At 46.4% G+C, this 17468-nt stretch overlaps 1 protein-coding gene across 1 annotated transcript in view; it reads left to right on the top strand.

The window, feature by feature from the left end:
- Positions 1 to 15410, top strand: part of CDON (cell adhesion associated, oncogene regulated) — a 57208-nt gene extending 41798 nt beyond the window's left edge. The window contains exons 14-20 of the mRNA XM_058819018.1: positions 609 to 714; positions 3883 to 4005; positions 5441 to 5668; positions 6681 to 6955; positions 9262 to 9341; positions 13988 to 14250; positions 15122 to 15410. Coding sequence (XP_058675001.1) covers positions 609 to 714; positions 3883 to 4005; positions 5441 to 5668; positions 6681 to 6955; positions 9262 to 9341; positions 13988 to 14250; positions 15122 to 15288 — 1242 coding nt within the window. The 3' untranslated portion in view covers positions 15289 to 15410. The remainder of the gene's footprint in view (positions 1 to 608; positions 715 to 3882; positions 4006 to 5440; positions 5669 to 6680; positions 6956 to 9261; positions 9342 to 13987; positions 14251 to 15121) is intronic.
- Positions 15411 to 17468: the final 2058 nt, after the last annotated feature.

Here is a 17468-nt window from a genome sequence, read left to right on the forward strand (position 1 = left end):
TCCCTCACATCCAGTGGAGGTTTCATGTTAGAGAAACATTTTCCTTTCCCCTGTTACCTCGTCTATTGTAAACAAGTACTTTAAAGTCCTTATTGAAACCCACAGAAATTCTTTGCTCTTGTTTTGAAATCTAACCCCCTGGTATACTTTGGAGGATTTAATGTGTAGAGTTCCCAGTGTTAGTTTGCTCTGCTAGCTCAGCCTTAAGAGATGTTAAGGATAATAAACTTAAAATAACCTCTGGTTCCTCAGGAGGCTGCATAACTTAAAGATTCTTGAGCTGATTTTTAGAGTGACCTTAACTCTTTCTGAAGAGTTTTATGGTTTTAACTTTTCCATTTCCATTAATCATGCAGATTTTCAGGCTGTGCATGATCAAACTCTAACTGAGGGTTTGGGAAGGGATATGGGAGGAAAGAGTTGGCCCAAACTCAGTCTCTTGTACCCATCCTACTCTCTGTCTACTCAGGGGAGCTCAGTCACTTTTACTTACACAACCTTATTAAAAGTACTCATATTTGCAGAGCGTGAGCTACTCGGTGGCGACAGCACAGCAGGACTCAGTTAAAACTTTTCTCCTCTCATGCAGTCTTAAAATTCTTTTGCAGTACATCACATCGAGCAACAACAACACACCCATCCAGGGATTTTACATCTATTACCGGCCCACGGACAGCGACAACGACAGCGACTACAAGCGCGACATCGTGGACGGTACGGTGCCTGCCTGGAGAAGGGGAAGGACACCCTGTAGCCATGTTGGCTGTGTTTATATGAAATCTAAACTGCTTTTCCCAAGCAGTCTTTATAATATATCTCACAGGAGGAGCTATCTCAGCTCCCTAACGTCGGGGTTTGCCCACACGTGAGCTGGTTTCTTCCTTCTGAAGCCTCTTTGACATGGAAGCTTGAGGGCCAAATGCTGGGTTTAAGTTTGGCTTGTTATACAGCTGCAAAGCCTTAATGAAGGTCTATTTTAACTGGTGTAGCTTCAAGTTGTATAGAGAGAAAGCAGTGTAAATGAGGTTTAACCCAGGATAAAAACATCTGGGTTACAGACTGTACTAACAACTAGCTGGCTTTCAAAATTATTTACCCCAGCATGGACTTTCTAAGCTGGTAGTATCTTGTGTGTAATTGCCCTTCTCTCCTCTTACCTCGCCTAATCACTTCTCCTGCTATAAGGAAGTTGCTTTTAGCCTCAAGTGCTGTAGCACTCTGCAAATGCAGCTATGTTTGTGCTTCATTTTGCCTTTTAATCAAGTTATTTTTTTCCCCTGTGCATATTAGATCATCATTTTCCTGGAAGAAGTTATTAGATAATGTCTATATTAGTCCAGAAGTGGAAAACCCTTTTAAAAATATTTTATTTAATGTCCTTATTGCTCGGCCTGAGCAAATGCAGTGATCTCATTCTGGCCCAATGACGTTAATTATTTTTTTCCCCCTCATTTATTCAGTTACAAGAGGAATGGACCTTTATTTTGAAAATTTTCCCCTGCCAGACAATACTGCACATAGTACTTTGATGCATGACATAAGCTTTTGCACACTATAAAGCTATTAAAGGTCCAGAGTTTGAGCTCAGAGGCTTTAAAGAACCTTATGCAGGCTTCACCTTCATCTGCAAATGTATTTTAGCCTTTGCTAGACAGAACTTGTGTGTTTATAAATCTTATACACTGAGCAGTTAGTTGTTTAAGTGGGCTCCACTGTGCTGTGAAATTAGCTTGTTTCGGGTTTTTTTTCCGAGCGTGTGTGTATTGAACTCTTTGTGGCAGTCTGAAACCATTAGCAGCTGCTCCGCTCTGCCAGAGCCTGCAACAGAAATCACTCGGTGGAAAGATTTAAACTTCAGCTTCTCTTTACTGTGCTCCCCTAAATTAGCTTTTCAGGAGGAAAAAAAAAAAAAAAAAAAAGAGAGAGAACTATTTTCAATTAAGTTGTGATTGGAAGCACTTGATGTGAAATATGTAGAGGAACATGTGACTTAAGGTATTTTTGCCATAAATCACTTGTTCTTTGCTTTTTCTCCCGCTCTGTTACCTTTGAATTAATCTGCTTTATGACAGGGAATTTTATCTTGAAATGACTGCATGAGTTGTGGAAAAAGTGTTGTGATGCTTGTGCTAGCTAAGTGCTTGCCGCAGGCTTTCCTCACCGCTTCCTGTTAAGTCTTGTCTTTCGAGACATTCAAAACTCTGCAGAAACCTTTTTTTTTTTTTCCTTATAAATGCCGCTGCAGGCAAAATCAGATTTTATTTGAAGGAAAAAACAAGCAGAAAAGCTCTGATGGCTCCTCGGTATCTCTCAGCCGCTGTAGGCAAAAGCAAAAAAAAAATCACTCCTGTCCTGCAGCGATGGTCTGCATTTCTCTGTTTCTGGTCTGAATTTCTCTGTTTCTGGTCTGAATTTCTCTGTTTCGGGTCTGAATTTCTCTGTTTCGAGGATCCTGGAGATTGAATTTTAAATGTAAATGCAGTCTGATGTCAGTTGTTTAAATGTTTTCCCCTGCTAATGGTGCACGAAGAGGACAGTTGAAGTGCCTGTACTGATTCCAGTTCCACTAATGGTTTGAAGCGGAAACCTAAAACCTGGTGTAGTAATTACCGAAAGGAATGCTTGGGGGTGGGGGCGCCGGGAAAAGCGAGGCTGAATCTTGGGAAAAACGTGCGATTTAGGCAAAGGCAGCTCCAGCCTCAGCCAGGGCTGGGGATGTGGACACGGACCGTGCTGGGCAGCCCCTGGTGCAGAGGGGCCCTGCTGGGGGTCGCGGACCTGGGCTGGGGTCCCAGAGGAGCTTGAGCAGCATCACGGTGACAGCCGAGCACGCCCGAGCCCTTTTATTAATGCTTAAATCAGTAGGTGGTAGACAGTTCCTTAGAAACAGTGGAAACAGTTCAAGGTGGTATTTTCCAAGAGGGATTAAGAGCACTCAAACAGTTAATTAAACTCCCCCTCCAAAAAAAAAAAAAAAAGGGTCGCTGTTTAGTAAAATTTGTCACAAGCCCGTGAAAGTAAAAACTGGGAGTGATTTATCCTGAAGTACTCAGTGCTTCAGGAGGGTGTCTAAATGAAAAGCTGGCCGGGGGCCAGAGATGACAAAACCATCCTATTAGAGAAGATTGCTTGGCTGGGGCTGGGGCTTGGGCTCTGCAGGGGCAGTGGCACCAGGACAGCCTTGCTGCGTTCCCAGGATGGTTCATAAAATGCACCTTCAATTATTTGGGGTTTCAACCAAACTGAGCAACTCAGATGTGTCTTTTCCATGTTACACCCATGGCTGCAGTGGTACCTTGCGCCTCTAGAAAGTCTGTTCACAGCCAAGTTCTTCCTTGTCCCAAGCTCTGTGTGCCAGTTTTGCTTGTTATTTGCCCAGTGTACTGTAAAGAATCAGCATAATCCACCCTGAACCCATCCCTCTGACAGTTCCATGTTTAGGGTGCACAGGACTGCTGTTGAACTTAAATGCACATGTGTAGACATTTGGATGTCTGGGTTTTGAGTCTAGTGAGTTACGGCTTTTGTAGAGAATGACTTTCTTTGAAAGAAAATACCGAAAAACCCTCACATTAATTAATCAAAAGGTCCTTCTAATAATCAATTTCACAAGATAACACACGTCTTAGAGAGTCATGGAATGATTTGGGTTGAAAGGGACCTTCAGGATTATCTAGTTCCAGCCCTCTGTCATGAGCAGGGATGCCACTTGTGGACCATGGTTTCAGTTAAATCCATAAACTACTACTGAAGATTTTTGTGCTAACAAGACAAGCTGCAGTGCCCTTGCATTTGGTAGAAAAGGTCCCTGCAATGCACTCTACCATAATTCTGGCTCCTATGGGTAAATGAATTGCAATTTACTTTTTGTCCCCTCCATAGGTACAAAGCAGTGGCACCTGATCAATCACCTGCAGCCTGAAACTTCTTATGACATTAAGATGCAGTGCTACAACGAGGGAGGGGAGAGCGAGTACAGCAACGTGATGATCTGCGAGACCAAAGGTGAGGCTGTGGGGCCGGGCTGGGCTGGCCTTTGGGACGGGAAAGATCCACTGGGGGGATTTCTGTGCAGCACAAAAGTCAGCTGCGAGGATGACCATAATTTTCTGGAATGTTTCGGAGGATTGTTTTGTCTTCCGAAGCTGGGATTGTTTTGAACATATGGAAAGTGATCCTTTGCACTCCTGAGGCTCTGAGCAGAGCTCTGCAGCTTTGCCTGCCCTCAGAGATAGCGCTGCTGCCTCTGCTCTGCTGATGGCCTCTCCTTAGGAGACAACCATGCGCCTCAAGATGACAGAATTGATTTGTACATCTGTTTTATGTCTTCAGGGCTCTGTGACACGTTGTATAAGTGCAGACCACAGCAATTGATGGCTGTGTTGGCTGCCTCCATCCCTAATCCTGCATGCCTCTGGCACAAAGTTTGTACTGTTCTCGGGAAGTGTCAGATATGGCAGTCACATTTATTTTGCGAAGAATTCCTGTCTCCTTTAATCTCTAAAACCAAGTAAGGCTGTAAAGGGAAAATGCAGACAGTAAACTTCAAATGCAGTGCTATGAAAAAAATGTTTGAGAAAAAAAAAAAAGAAAAACGCCCTCTGGGAGCGGAAGCATCAAAATTCAGTGAAGTGAGTAGTGAAACCTTTGAAGGAAGGAGTAGGAGCTGCAGGGCTTCAAGGCTGTGCACACAGTTGGTCTCCCTCCTGCAAGGAATATAATATTCTTCTCTAATTTTAAAATGGGCAAGATGTAATCTGTCATTCACTCTGTCTCTTCCTTAAAATTTATCTCCCCGAGGCTTGTAAGGGTGATCCAGCTTATCCAGCATACCTGCATGGAGATGTTTGTCTCTCTCTGACCAGCTTCACTCCTAAGCCAGGCACCTCTTTTAGGGTTTTAGTGTCAAATGAAATCAATCTGAACTGTGGTGTACTGGAAACTAATGTAAATGCAGTTCCTGGGTTGAAGCAGCATCTAATTTTCAGTGATTTTCTGTTCATCTCTTGGTTGATCTTTAGCTGTGTGGTTTGGAAAGGGGGTTAGCAGGGTTCACATCAGATAAGGGTAGGTCATCTGGCAGAGTCTGGGCGAGAGAAATGAGTGTTGAGGTTTCTCCTGACCTCAGAAGTGGAAAGATTTGTGCTCTTTCAAGTTGAGAGTTAGAGCAGTTGCAGCCACGGGTACCTCGAGCGGCTCGTTAAAGTTCCAGTGACCTCAAGGAGCGGGTGAGCAGGGGATAATCACCATTTTCCAAGGCAAACAGTTATTACCCAATAGGAGCTGGCATTCTCCTTGCAGGATTTAGCGTTGACTTGGAAGCTTTCTTTGCGAGGCATCGGGACTCAGACTCAGTAATTATTTTCATTTCACGATGAAAAAAAACACATTTAGAAAATGCATTTAGTGGATGTTCATGTCCTTGTCTCTCCTCACCCAGTGAAACGCACACCAGGAGCGTCTGAGTACCCAGTGAGAGACCTGAGCACGCCCCCCAGCCCCCCTGAGCGGGCTGGGGGCAGCGGGGCCGTGGCTGCCAGCGGCCCCGTGCGCAGTGGGGACATGCTGTACCTGATCGTGGGCTGTGTCCTGGGCGTCATGGTGCTCATCCTCATCGTCTTCATCGCCATGTGCCTCTGGAAGAACCGGCAGCAGAACGCCATGCAGAGTGAGTGGGGGTTGGTTTCGCGGGGAAAATATTACCAGGGTAAAATTAGGAATGTCCATGCTGCGTTTTATGGGTGGGAAGCAGTTTCCTGTTAGGAGCCAGCTTGCATTTCTGTAGAGACTTGTACTTCCAAGTGGGACTTAGGTGCAGCTTGGGTTTTTAAGAGCAGTGTCTCCATTTCTTCACACTGATGCTCCCTGTCCTGCTGGGTCCCTGGAGGACTGTGATGCAGTTTCACCCAGAGAATGGTGTGGGAAAGGCCTGGGCAAATTTTCTGCAGTTTGTGTTTAACTTTGAGCCTCTGCATAGGCAGAATGTGTGTAATCGTAATCACTTATTAAAATTGCGGAGAGTTAAATCCTGGATCTCTCCCTTTCCTGAGTGCATCTGGAAGAAAGAGAACTTGCAGCTCTAGGACAAGTCCCTTGTTACCTCTTAGTCCCTGCACAATGAGATGGCATGCAATGGCCAAGTGTTCCAGAGAGGTGTTAATAAGGAAAACCTGTTCATTAATGAGCAGGAGCCTGGAGCAGGAGCTTTGCAAGGTGCTCTGCGCCCACCAGCAACCCAGAGCCAGCAGAATCTCTGCCCTGGCCTTTTCTGCTCTTGTGCATAAATCAGCCTTGCTCTTGCCACGGCCTGTGGTTATTTTTAAATACTCTTACTCTCCTACAGAGAGAAATGTAGGAGATAATAAAGATAGTATCTTCAGCTGCAGCCCAGAGAGATCTTCTGGAAGCAGCTTATAGCAGATACAGCAGAAGGGCTGTTGGTGATACAAAAGGCCTGGTTTTAGGATGCTCTTGTAGTGATTGACATCGGCCAGGTCTTCCAGACCAACATTTCTGGCCTGCTCTCCAGGATGTGGCTGTTTTCCATGTCTACATGCATATGTATGCTGAGCAGTTGGATAGCAGAGTTAGCTCACAAAAGCTGGGGAAAGAAAAAATAAGTTTCTTTATTTTTTAGGGTTGCTCAGTAGAAGTGCTTTCAGTAGAAATGTCTTTTGCAGAATACGACCCTCCAGGCTACCTGTACCAAGGGGCAGATATCAGTGGGCAGATGATTGAGTACACGACCTTGCCCGGGACCAGCCGGGTCAACGGCAGCATCCACGGGAGCTTCCTCAGCAACGGCCTCAGCAACGGCTGCCCCCACCTCCACCACAAAGTTACCAACGGGGTCAATGGCATCATGGGTGCGGGAGGAGCAGGACTGTACCCAGGGCACACCAACTCCCTGTCCAGAACACACATGGACTATGAGCATCCCCATCACCTTGTGAACGTAAGGTCCTACGCCGGGTGGGAGGCTCAGCCCAGACCGTGGGGTTCATTCAGGGGCTGTGGAAGCAGGCTTAGTTTGGGTGGGGGAATACTCATCCACTGATAACAGCCAGTTCCACTGAATTCCTTATCCCAGAGGAAGCAACTGGGCTGATATTTGTGATACAAACATCATGGTTTTCATTTGAGAATATCAGATGACAGCAAGAATTCCACTTACTCTGGGAAATCTGCCTCTACCCTCCGCCTAACAGCATGTAAGCTCTGAGAATGCCTCAGTGCTGGGCTGAGATACTTTACTTGTACATATGGTATTTCTCAATCTCCAAGTTAAATACATTTAATTATAGCTGCTTATTCTGCAGCTTTATGGATCACCCGTTTTTCCCCCACCTGTTTCAGATCTGTAACTCTGAGCAATGCTATTAATTATGGCAAAGCACGAATGGCGCAGGAGGTTCCATGGAATGAAGTGCCCCATACATCTTGAGCTGCAGCACAGCCATAACTGCTTTTTTTCCTTTTTTTTCAGTCCCCTGTTTGTGACTGTTGAGACAGGCTCGTTTTTTGTTTTGAAATTGAAAATAAAATTAAAAACTAATTTCAGTCTGCGACCCAGCCTTTGTATGCTGTGGAAAAATACTTCATTTGCTGAAACATGTCCTGTTTCCAAGAGAGAATAATGATTTCATTATTGTCTATGGAAACAGATGGCTTGCATTCAAACTTACTAAACTTACTCAAAACTGTGAACATTGCCCAGGAAAACTGAAAGAAAAAGTTCAAAAGTCTGAATAACCCATGCTGTTTCTGGAGAAAAAAAACGGGTCTATTGTTTGTGTTGGTAATTGAGCACAAGCACTTCATTTTATTGAACAACAAATTAGCACTTGCACAGTAGTTGCCACTTCACTTCCCTCCAGTCTGAGCCCAGACCAGTCAGTTCTTTACCCCATTCTGCCCTTGGCCTACCCATGGAGCAAGAAGTGCCCATTTTTGGTTGTTTTCAAGCACAACCAAGGCCCAAACTGGGTTTTTCTTGTCCTGTCCAACCTCCCAGTGGATGAAACTCTCCAAAAATCTCCAAGCCCTCAGGGAGAGAGAATTTGCAGTGCTCAAAAGCTTGCCCAGGAGAAAGACTGGGAGTTTGCATTAAGTTTTGTCCATTCCATTTTTATTTTCTTGGGGGGAAAAATGAAATACATGTATAATGACACAGGTCTTGGTGCCTGGAGCTCCTCTGTGCCATGAGGTGTCCACCCAACACCTCTCTCCTGCTGGGAGCAGGTGATGGGGTTGAGCCTTTCTTTCCCCACTCCCTGTTAGGAAAGTTTGAGTCACAGGATCTCTGCCGTGGAGAAGGGCTGGGGCTGGCACGTGGGCGAGGCAGAGGAACAGGATGTTCTGATCCTGTTAGGTTGCTCTTTATTGTTTCAATGATTGGCTTAAATGAGGAAGGGAGAAACTGGCCAGGATGGCAATCAAGGCTAATTAGGCATTTCCTCAGGGCTCCCTATCCCTCAAAAACTTCAGGGTAAGCTCTGTTTTTGCAAAAATAGGGATTGCTAGAAGTTGCCTGGCACTTGAGCTGCCAAAAGCCAGGTGAGCCTTCCCAGCCTGGCTCCCTCCTGGAGCCCAGGGCAGGAGCCTGGCTCTGCAGCCCCCTTGGAGTGGCTCCCACATCACTGTCTGCCTGGTCCCCAACAATGAGGTATGTGTTAATCTGGGCATTTCAACTGGCTTGTAATGGCCCCGTTAGCCAAAACCAACAACACAAAATCCCTCTCACCCGGAGTCATTGCTGGCTGAGGAATTACCCCATCTGTGCAAATACGAAACGGTTCAAAAATCAGTGTAGTGAAGTAAACTGATCTAATCGGAGTAATTACAGGAAAGTGGGATGGGTTTGTGTGTGACATCAGCCCTGCAAATTTAATCCTCTGTCTCCCTAAACAAGCCTTGCGTGCTAATGAACAGCAATTCGCTTTCGTGTCTGTCATCAGCGTTAAAAATAAATATATTTACAGCGTGTTTATTAAATTAAACCTCAGCATATTAAGCTGAAAACAGACCAGGGAAATGACCACATACTTGTCTAAACTGCAGTTATTTACTTTTCCCTGACACACACACTGGCAAAGCCCTCCCCTGGCCTTTGGACAATCGCTCAGTGTTGCTGTGCCACGTACAGCCCGGAGCAGAGCATTGATAACGCGGTCAGAGTGGGGAAACTGAGCCCAAGAGCCCTTGGGTGTCCCTGCAGTGATTTGATTTATAATCATTAATTATTAATCCTTCCTGCTGCAGGGTGGAGGGATGTACACGGCAGTGCCACAGGCTGACCCCTCGGAGTGCATCAGCTGCCGGAATTGTCGGAACAATAACAGGTGAGAAATGACAGTCACAGGTGAGAAATGACAATCTCAGATGAGAAATGACAATAACACGTGAGAAATTACAATAACAGGTGAGAAATGACAGTCACAGGTGAGAAATGACAATCTCAGATGAGAAATGACAATAACACGTGAGAAATGACAATAACAGGTGAGAAATGACAGTCACAGGTGAGAAATGACAATAACAGGTGAGAAATTACAATAACAGGTGAGAAATGAGAGTCACAGGTGAGAAATGAGAGTCACAGGTGAGAAATGACAGTCACAGGTGAGAAATGACAGTAACAGGTGAGAAATTACAATAACAGGTGAGAAATGACAGTCACAGGTGAGAAATGACCTGCCCAGAGAACAGCCCTCCTTCTGTGTGCTGAGGTGGAGCTGGGGCTGACAAAAGATGAGAGCTGGAGTCCTGGCTAGCACAAGGAGCTCCATGGATGACCTGGAGGGCAGTTGAAGATTTTCCGTAGGATAGAATATAACAAGTTGTTAAAATTCCAGAGCTCACTTTGCTCAACATGCTCCTCTGATGCTCTCTGAGAAGTGAGGCAGGTTGGGCACTGGATTTTAGAAAAAATCTGTATTTCCTGTGTTTTTCTTCAGTTCTGAGATAACAAAAATCATTCCATAGGGAGCTTGTCAAATTGGATTTAATTGGTCTTCTACATTTTACACTTCCTGACATGAAGAACACTAACCAACTCACTCCTTTGCTTTCACAATGCTGTTCTTTGTAAAACATGGGATTTGAAGTTCTTGAGGCCTTCAGGAGGAGATGACCAACCATTGTCAGAGTGGGATACATTTTTTTTCATATGAAAAAGGATTCTTGTGTAGAATTAGGGAAAATCTGTCTTCTGCATTGTAGCTGGGAGTCAGAAACCTAATAAAAATTACTGAGTTTTCACTTTTGGAATTATTATCCTCCTTAGGCTTCTGACTCAATCTCTGGTTATTTTAATTATTAGAAATAGGACTGAAAGTCAGACAAGCTGGGCTGCTCTGCTGGTAGGTTCTGGGCTTTTTTTTCAATCATACGTTGATTTTTCAGTATTGTTAAAATCTTCAGCTGCCTTTAGGTGTGCATCTGGCTAAGCTGAGTTGAAATTAGTCATTGAATCATTGAATATTCTGAGTTGGGCCCACAAACATCATGAAGTTCAACCCCTGTTGAACAGTCAAGGTGTTGTTGAAGGCAGAAAATGCATTTACTTCATTTTCATAGTTTTGCTTTTTAAAATATCACTTATAATGAGCATTGAATCCTTCTTCCTTCCATAAATATGGAATGACAGTGAAATGCTGGCAGGGGGAGCTGGGCATGCCTTGCCTGGCCCAGTGTCCCTGGCAGGTCTCAGGAAAGCCCAGTGAATTCCCTCACACCCCAGTGCTGTGATTTCCAGCAGGCTGTGCAGCAGCCTCGTGGTAATTTAGAACATGCCATATGTGTTACACTGTAATTAAGAGCTTGCTTCCAGCGTTAAACACATTTAATTCTTTTTTTGCTCTTTTTTTTCCCCCTAAGAAAGCGAGGGAAAGAGTTCCATCCTCTGCAACTGCGCTGCTCCTCCCAGCCGGGTCATCAGCAGGGCCTGAACTTTGAGTTTTCACAGCCCCTTTCTATATTTGACTGCTTGACAGAGAAACAAGTTGTCCCTGGGAGCTGCCTTGGCCCGGAGGGGATCATTACCCTCGGTTTGGCCGAGAGCTGCACGGCAGGGACCGCTCTGTTCCTGCGCTGCCGCTGGGGGAATGCACAGAGGACATGGGAGAGGGGAGAGGAGGGGACCAGGACGTGCCTCAGCTTTACACCAGGGAGCTGGGGGTGCCCAGGGGGAGGAGGAGGAGCAGAGGAGGAGGAGGAAGGCCTGTTGGGTTAGTGCAGCCAGCCCAGTAGGTTTTGGAAATTGGGAATTTGAGGCTGGAGTTTTCCCCATTCTGTTCAGCCCCAGTGCACAGGTGAGGACTGTCCCCCTGTCCCCATCCCAGCCTGGAATCCCTGCTGAAATCAGGCAGGAGGGAGGGGGTTCAGGTGGACACAGCTCTGTCAGGCTGTGCCAGATCACACTATGGCCTTGGTGCCACAAATTCCTCACCAGCCCATTCCCACCAAATGCCTGGAGCTGTTGCTGATTTGGGGTGAATGCAGCAGTTCTGTGAATTGTAACCACGTGCAAATGAATCCTAAAGGTTCAGCGTTATTTCATAGCTGTTTTCAGCAACAGCCATCTCAGAGCAGGTTTTATTATTTCAGTGCTGAAATCCCTGGGTCTTCTGTTTAAATTAGCACTTTATCCCTCATAACTTCTCGTGGAGCCTTGCCAGAGGGAGAAGCTGCTGAAAACTGGAGACCCACTTTGCTATTGTGGACAAAGCCTGTGGTTGACAGGATTGAGAATTGATCTTTTTTCTTCTCTTGTGCCTTTGTGCTAAAGCTCTCAAGATACCTGACGTTTGCAGAGGAATTTACACTTTTGCAGATCTCTCCCCTTTGCAAATTCACTCTATTTTGATCAGAAATCTGAAATACACAATACAGATGTAGGAACATCAGTTTGTTTTTCCAGCTTTTTCACCTAAATTATTTTTTTTTAGATTATAGTTTAGTAGGGTTTCAGTATTAAGAATTGACAGAAGATGTGTTTTCCCAGCAGGGATTTTGCATCACTCCTCCTCCACACTCTGCTCTGGTTATCCCCATGGCTAGTTTCCATCAAAATGTGGTTATTGAAGCTTAGAAGGCTGAACTGCTGTTGAAACATCCTTCAAGCTCTTACAATAACACAGAGAACTTCACTGACCCCTGTATCTTTAAGAAGAAACCCCCAAAACATGCAAACCCAAACATTTAGATGGGTTTCTCTGAGCTTTTTTTCCTAAATAATAAGTGAGTGCAGTCAAAACCTCTGCGGAGAGAAAGGCAAACTAATAAATGGATTTGTTTGAGGACCAGATGTGTTTCATGTGGATTCTCCAGTGGCTTCTGTGGTATTTTGGTACTTGGAATAATGATTTTGGAGGCAGTTACAGGAGTGGGAGGACAAAATAGGAGAGCGAAGGCTGAAGCTTAGTGCTGCTCCATCCTCACAGCTTTTGGGAGGGGAGCAGGCTCCAGAGGGAACCCATTTGTCCTGTTCTGGCTTTGCAGGTGAAGCATCTGCCTGAGGGAAGCTCATGACAGCTCCTCCTCTGACAGGTTTATTTGTGTTGTTGGGTGTTTTGTTGCCCTTTCAGTTCTGTCAGTATTGATCCCAGGTTTTGATCAGGTTTCAGGTGTGAACTGAGGCTCTAGGCAGGGCTGTAGGACAGGTCCCTCCAGTGTGATGGTTTTCCTTATTGCCATGACTTTTTTAATGGCATAAAAGTGGTTTGTGGGACTTGGGCAGGACTTAACTGAGACTGCCAAGCTTAACATGTCCTGGTTTGAAACCCTTCTGAGCTCAGTGCTGGGCTGCTGTCAGTGTCAGCTCTGCTGCCTGCTGCCCTGGCACTGCTGTCTCAGTCCATTTTTCCTCATTTTCAGCAATTTTTCATCTGCTCTGCTCAGGTTTGGGCCAGAATCAGTGTGGAGCAGCACACAGTGCTCCTTGCTGAGCAGGCAGGTCCCAGGGATCCATTTTTGTATCCCCAAATGCAGTCTTAAACAGCCCCAGGGATGATGGACAGCAAGTGCACTGCGCTGATCCCTGTGAGCAAAGCAGGTGAGAGATGGGTTTACATCTGGTCAGAAAAAAGAGAAAGGATGCTCAGAGTTGTATCTGCACCAGCACATAAAGACCTGGAGCTTGTTCAGCTTTCACAGGGGCATTTTGGGGTGTCGCTGGAGGCTGTGAACACTTTCCATCCTTATTTCCATGCATTTATGTGCAGATCCATCTCTGTCTTACACCACATAACAAGGAGCATCTTGATGTGTAGTTTCTCAAAATTTGTGGTAGCTGCACAAGTGAACCTTTTATTTTTTGGGTAGTTATGGCTTTCTTAGGAATTGTTTATATAAACGTTCCCTGAGGCCACATTGTTCATGGGGCTGCAAACACTGAGGTGTTTTCCCTCATACTAGAATGCTATGTGTGTCAAAGTCCTGCTACTTTTTGTTTAAAGCTTAAATACCTCAGCTGTAACAATTGATTCAGCACTTTAACTTCAGTGCCACAGCTTTACACAGGTATTAGAGGGCCACAGTCTGACTTACACAGCAGAACAGGGGGGTTAAATTTGTTATATTGCATCTATTTTTCTAATTTGCATTCACTCCAATAACACTTAGTATTTATTTTTCAAGGTACCTAAGTGTGCTGCTTGTGTTTCAAGTTTGAGCTCTTTATCTTGGCAGTGAAAACATGTTTTATGGAGTTGCTTTGATGGAGAAATGGACTCCCAAGTCAGGTCATTGGGTCTCAGTTGATGGGGGAAGGAACTGAGCGTGTTTTGAATGTTTTCAGCTGTCTGCTGGGAGAAAAAAAACCACTCAATTCTTTTCTTAATGTCAGAATCGCTTCACAAATATATTTCAAACTGATTTGACAGATGCTCTGATCGTTGATATGGTAAAACATTTAAAAGCTGGGGAGGGAAGAAGGAAGGGGAGAAGAAGCCACTCTGAGTAACGTTGCCCTCTGTCCCTCCCGCAGGTGTTTCACCAAAACCAACGGCACTTTCAGCAGCAGCACGCTGCCCGTGGTGCCCCTGGGAGCCCCTTTCCAGCAGGAGGGCGTGGAGATGAAGCCCCTGAGCCCCCATGTGATGGTGGCCATGTGCCTGGCCCCGGCCGGCCCCGAGTGCAGCGCCGGGCTGGAGCAGGAGGAGGGCGGCGAGAGCGCGGAGCAGCCCCCGGCACAGCGTCCCTGCTGTCGGGAGGGCATCAGCCAGCAGCTCTCCGTGGATTGCATGGACGGTGAGGCACCCCTCAGAGGATAGCACCTGCCTGGGAGGCTGGGAATGTTCTGTAGGGAGCTTAATTTACTGCAGGGAAGCCAGTAATTAAACACCTGTAAGAGCAGGCTTGGAGGAAGGTGAAGCGTCCCGCCTTTCCATCATGGAAAGTGGGAGCGGTGCTGCTGCAGTGCGTGCTCCTGTCCTGCCCTTGTGATTGATGCCTCTCAGAAGGGCTCATTGACACATAAGGAGGCTGTGACTGATGGATGCTGCACTCACAGCACACCCAGTGGCCCTGACAGGACACAAGCATCCCAGAGCCACCCTGGAGGCAGGAGCTGGCACAGGGAGGGACGCGGTCTCCGTTGGTGGAAAGAGAACCTGTTCCTCATCCCACCCTGGAATCATTGCTGCTTGTGTGCCGAAATCAGGCAGCTCCCCCAGGCAGGAAGGGAAGGGAGGTTTAGGTGGACATAGCTCTGGCAGGGTGTGCCAGACCAGGAGTGTGGCCTTGGTGCCATGAACTCCTCACTGACCCATTTCCACCACATGCCTGGAGCTGTTGCTGATTTGGGGTGAATGCAGCAGTTTTGTGAATTGTGACCACGTGCTAATGAATCCTAAAGGTTCAGCATTATTTCAAACCTGTGTTCATCTCAGAGCAGGTTTTATTATTCCAGTGCTGGAACCTCCTCTGAGCTGTTCCATACAGGTGCTGTGCTGGGATAGAGCCTGTGCCCTGTGCTTGTGCCTGCTATGGTGGGAATGAGCCTGAGCCAAAAGAGCATCACCCACTGGAATTAAAGAGTTTTTGGGGCATGTGGTTCTGTTAAACTGACAGAAAATCTGAAAAACCCAACCCAACCACATACCCTGCTCTTGCTTTGCAGGCAGCAGCTTCCTGCACTCGGAAACGTCGAACCACATTTTGAGTTGGAGTCCCCTCATTCTTCAGCCTCTTTCCAAGGACTGTAAGGAAAAACCAGGATGGAGTTCATCCGGAGTCACCCTAAATGGTTCTGGGGACCTTTGTCAGCTCCAGCTGCAGGAAACCTGAGGCAGTGACCGTGTCCCCACTCAAGGCCAGGAACTGCACCGCTGAAAGGGAGTCACGGGGGGATGTTAATTATAACAGAGAGAGTCACTATTTATTTTTTGTAGTAGTGTCATATGAATGTATCTTGGTTTCAAAATGGTTGCCTTTTTATATTATTTATGCCTTGAAATGCCTTTTTTTGTTGTTTTTTTTTTTTTCTTCCCCCACACACACCACAAATCTAGCCTGGTTATGTGCATAAAAAAGAATTGTAATAATATAAAGAATGAGGATGGGAAATGTGGAGTGTGTTTCCATGGCAGTTTACCAGTGGGACAAGCACTTCTGAGGAACCCAAGAGAGGGATTTAAGCAGGTCTGAAATGACCAACAGCTGCCACCTCCCTGGCAGCTCAGTGACATGGCACTGGAACCCTCCTTTCCATGAATACCTCCTGGCCTCTCTTGCTTTCTCTGGGAAGATCCTGATGAAGAAATAAGAAGATCAGTAAGAAAAATGAGCCTTGGTTGAGTCTGTCCTGTGCAGCTTGAAGCAGAACTTGAGTCAGTGACTGTGTCTTTAAGTGCTCAATAACCCTTCTGCAGAAGTACAGGTGGAAATCCAGCCTGTCTCACTTTCTCACTCACAGAAGACAAAATCCAGTTCAACTCTTGGTTTGAGGGATTACTGACAGCTTGGATAGCTCTGAAATGAAACCAGTCCTGGTGAAACAGCTCCCAGCAGCCCTGGGCACTGTGAGGAACCTGCCCATCCTGGACACAGCACGATGGAGGTGCTGCAACCTTACCTGCAGGGCTTGGGTGGGTGTTTTTTCCTTTCCAAATTTAATCCCAGTAAATAAACCAAACCAGTGCTTGCAAAGCACTCCCCTCACACGAGTCACAGTGCAAAGCCCCAGAAATGAAGCACAATTTTCAGAGATGGCCACCCCAGGGTGACACCTGCAGCCCAGAGCAGGGTGTCCCTGGCCAGTGTGGAAGGGAGGGAGCTGTGCCAGCCTGGCTGCAGCTCTCCAAAGCCCTGGGGAGCTCAGGGCTGCTGGTGCAGCTCCAGCAGCCACAGGGTTTGGGGAGTGGTGTTTGTGTGAGGAGGAAGGCCTTGAGATCTGCTTTGGTAGCAGCAGCTCCATGGGCTGCTCCAAGTGTTGGGATGGGGTTTTTTTATGTTTCATAGAATCCCAGCAGAGTTTGATTTGGGAGAGACCTTAAAGATCATCCCATCCCACCCCTGCCATGGGCAAGGACACCTTCCACCATCCCATGCTGCTCCAAGCCCCACTCAACCTGGCCTTGGGCACTTGGGACAGCCACAGCTGCTCTGGGTACCCTGTGCCAGGGCCTCACCACCCTCCCAGGGAAGAATTTATTCCCAATATCCCATCTAAACCTGCCCTCTGGCTGTGGGAAACCGTTCTCCCTTGTCCTGTATATCTGCTTGTATAAGAAATCAATCTCCCTCCTACTTCAGGTAATTGAAGGCCACACTAAGCTCTCCCCAAAGCCTCTCTGTTGCATTATTTGTGGTTATATTTATTCTTTTGCCCTTTTATTGGGTTGTGCTTCCTCCCAGCTAGAGCTGCCTTGTCCCAAATGTCTTTGCACACCATGGACTTCACACCCATGGGCTTTGGCTGCCACATACCCCAGAGCCATCACAAATCTCCCTCCTCCCTTTTTTGTTTATCTCATCCTCCCAGCCTGGATTTTCCTTTTGCAGGATCTGCTGCAAGCCTTTCCCCTTTTCCCACAGAGATTGACCCACAAGTTGTTGGGATTTAACTGTGGCTGCTTCGTTTTCCCCAAACACTGAAATTGAACCATGGTTTTAAACAACTTTGCTTAAATCTCCCCTGTATTGTGGGTGTGTCAGATAAAGATGCTGTGTTTTCCAGAGAAGCTGTAATATCCCTCTAGAATGTTCTGTGTTTGGAAGTGATGGTTTTGCAGGGGGTTTCGGTGGGGTTTGTATTTCTGGGGGTGGTTTGATAAAGGGATTAATGCTGCTTTATGGCTGATGTGGGGATTGATACTCTGTGGGCAGTGATCAAGGTTGGTTTGTGTGGCTTGATACTTCCCAATGGGTTATTATTAACCAAATACAGCAGAAAATGGCCCAAGGTGCCCTTGTGTCCACACACAGCAGAGGATGAGGACTCAGGAAAGCTGGGAACTGCCTGACAC

This window comes from Ammospiza caudacuta, chromosome 23 (assembly GCF_027887145.1).
Source record: "Ammospiza caudacuta isolate bAmmCau1 chromosome 23, bAmmCau1.pri, whole genome shotgun sequence".
NCBI classification, from domain to species: Eukaryota; Metazoa; Chordata; class Aves; order Passeriformes; family Passerellidae; genus Ammospiza; species Ammospiza caudacuta.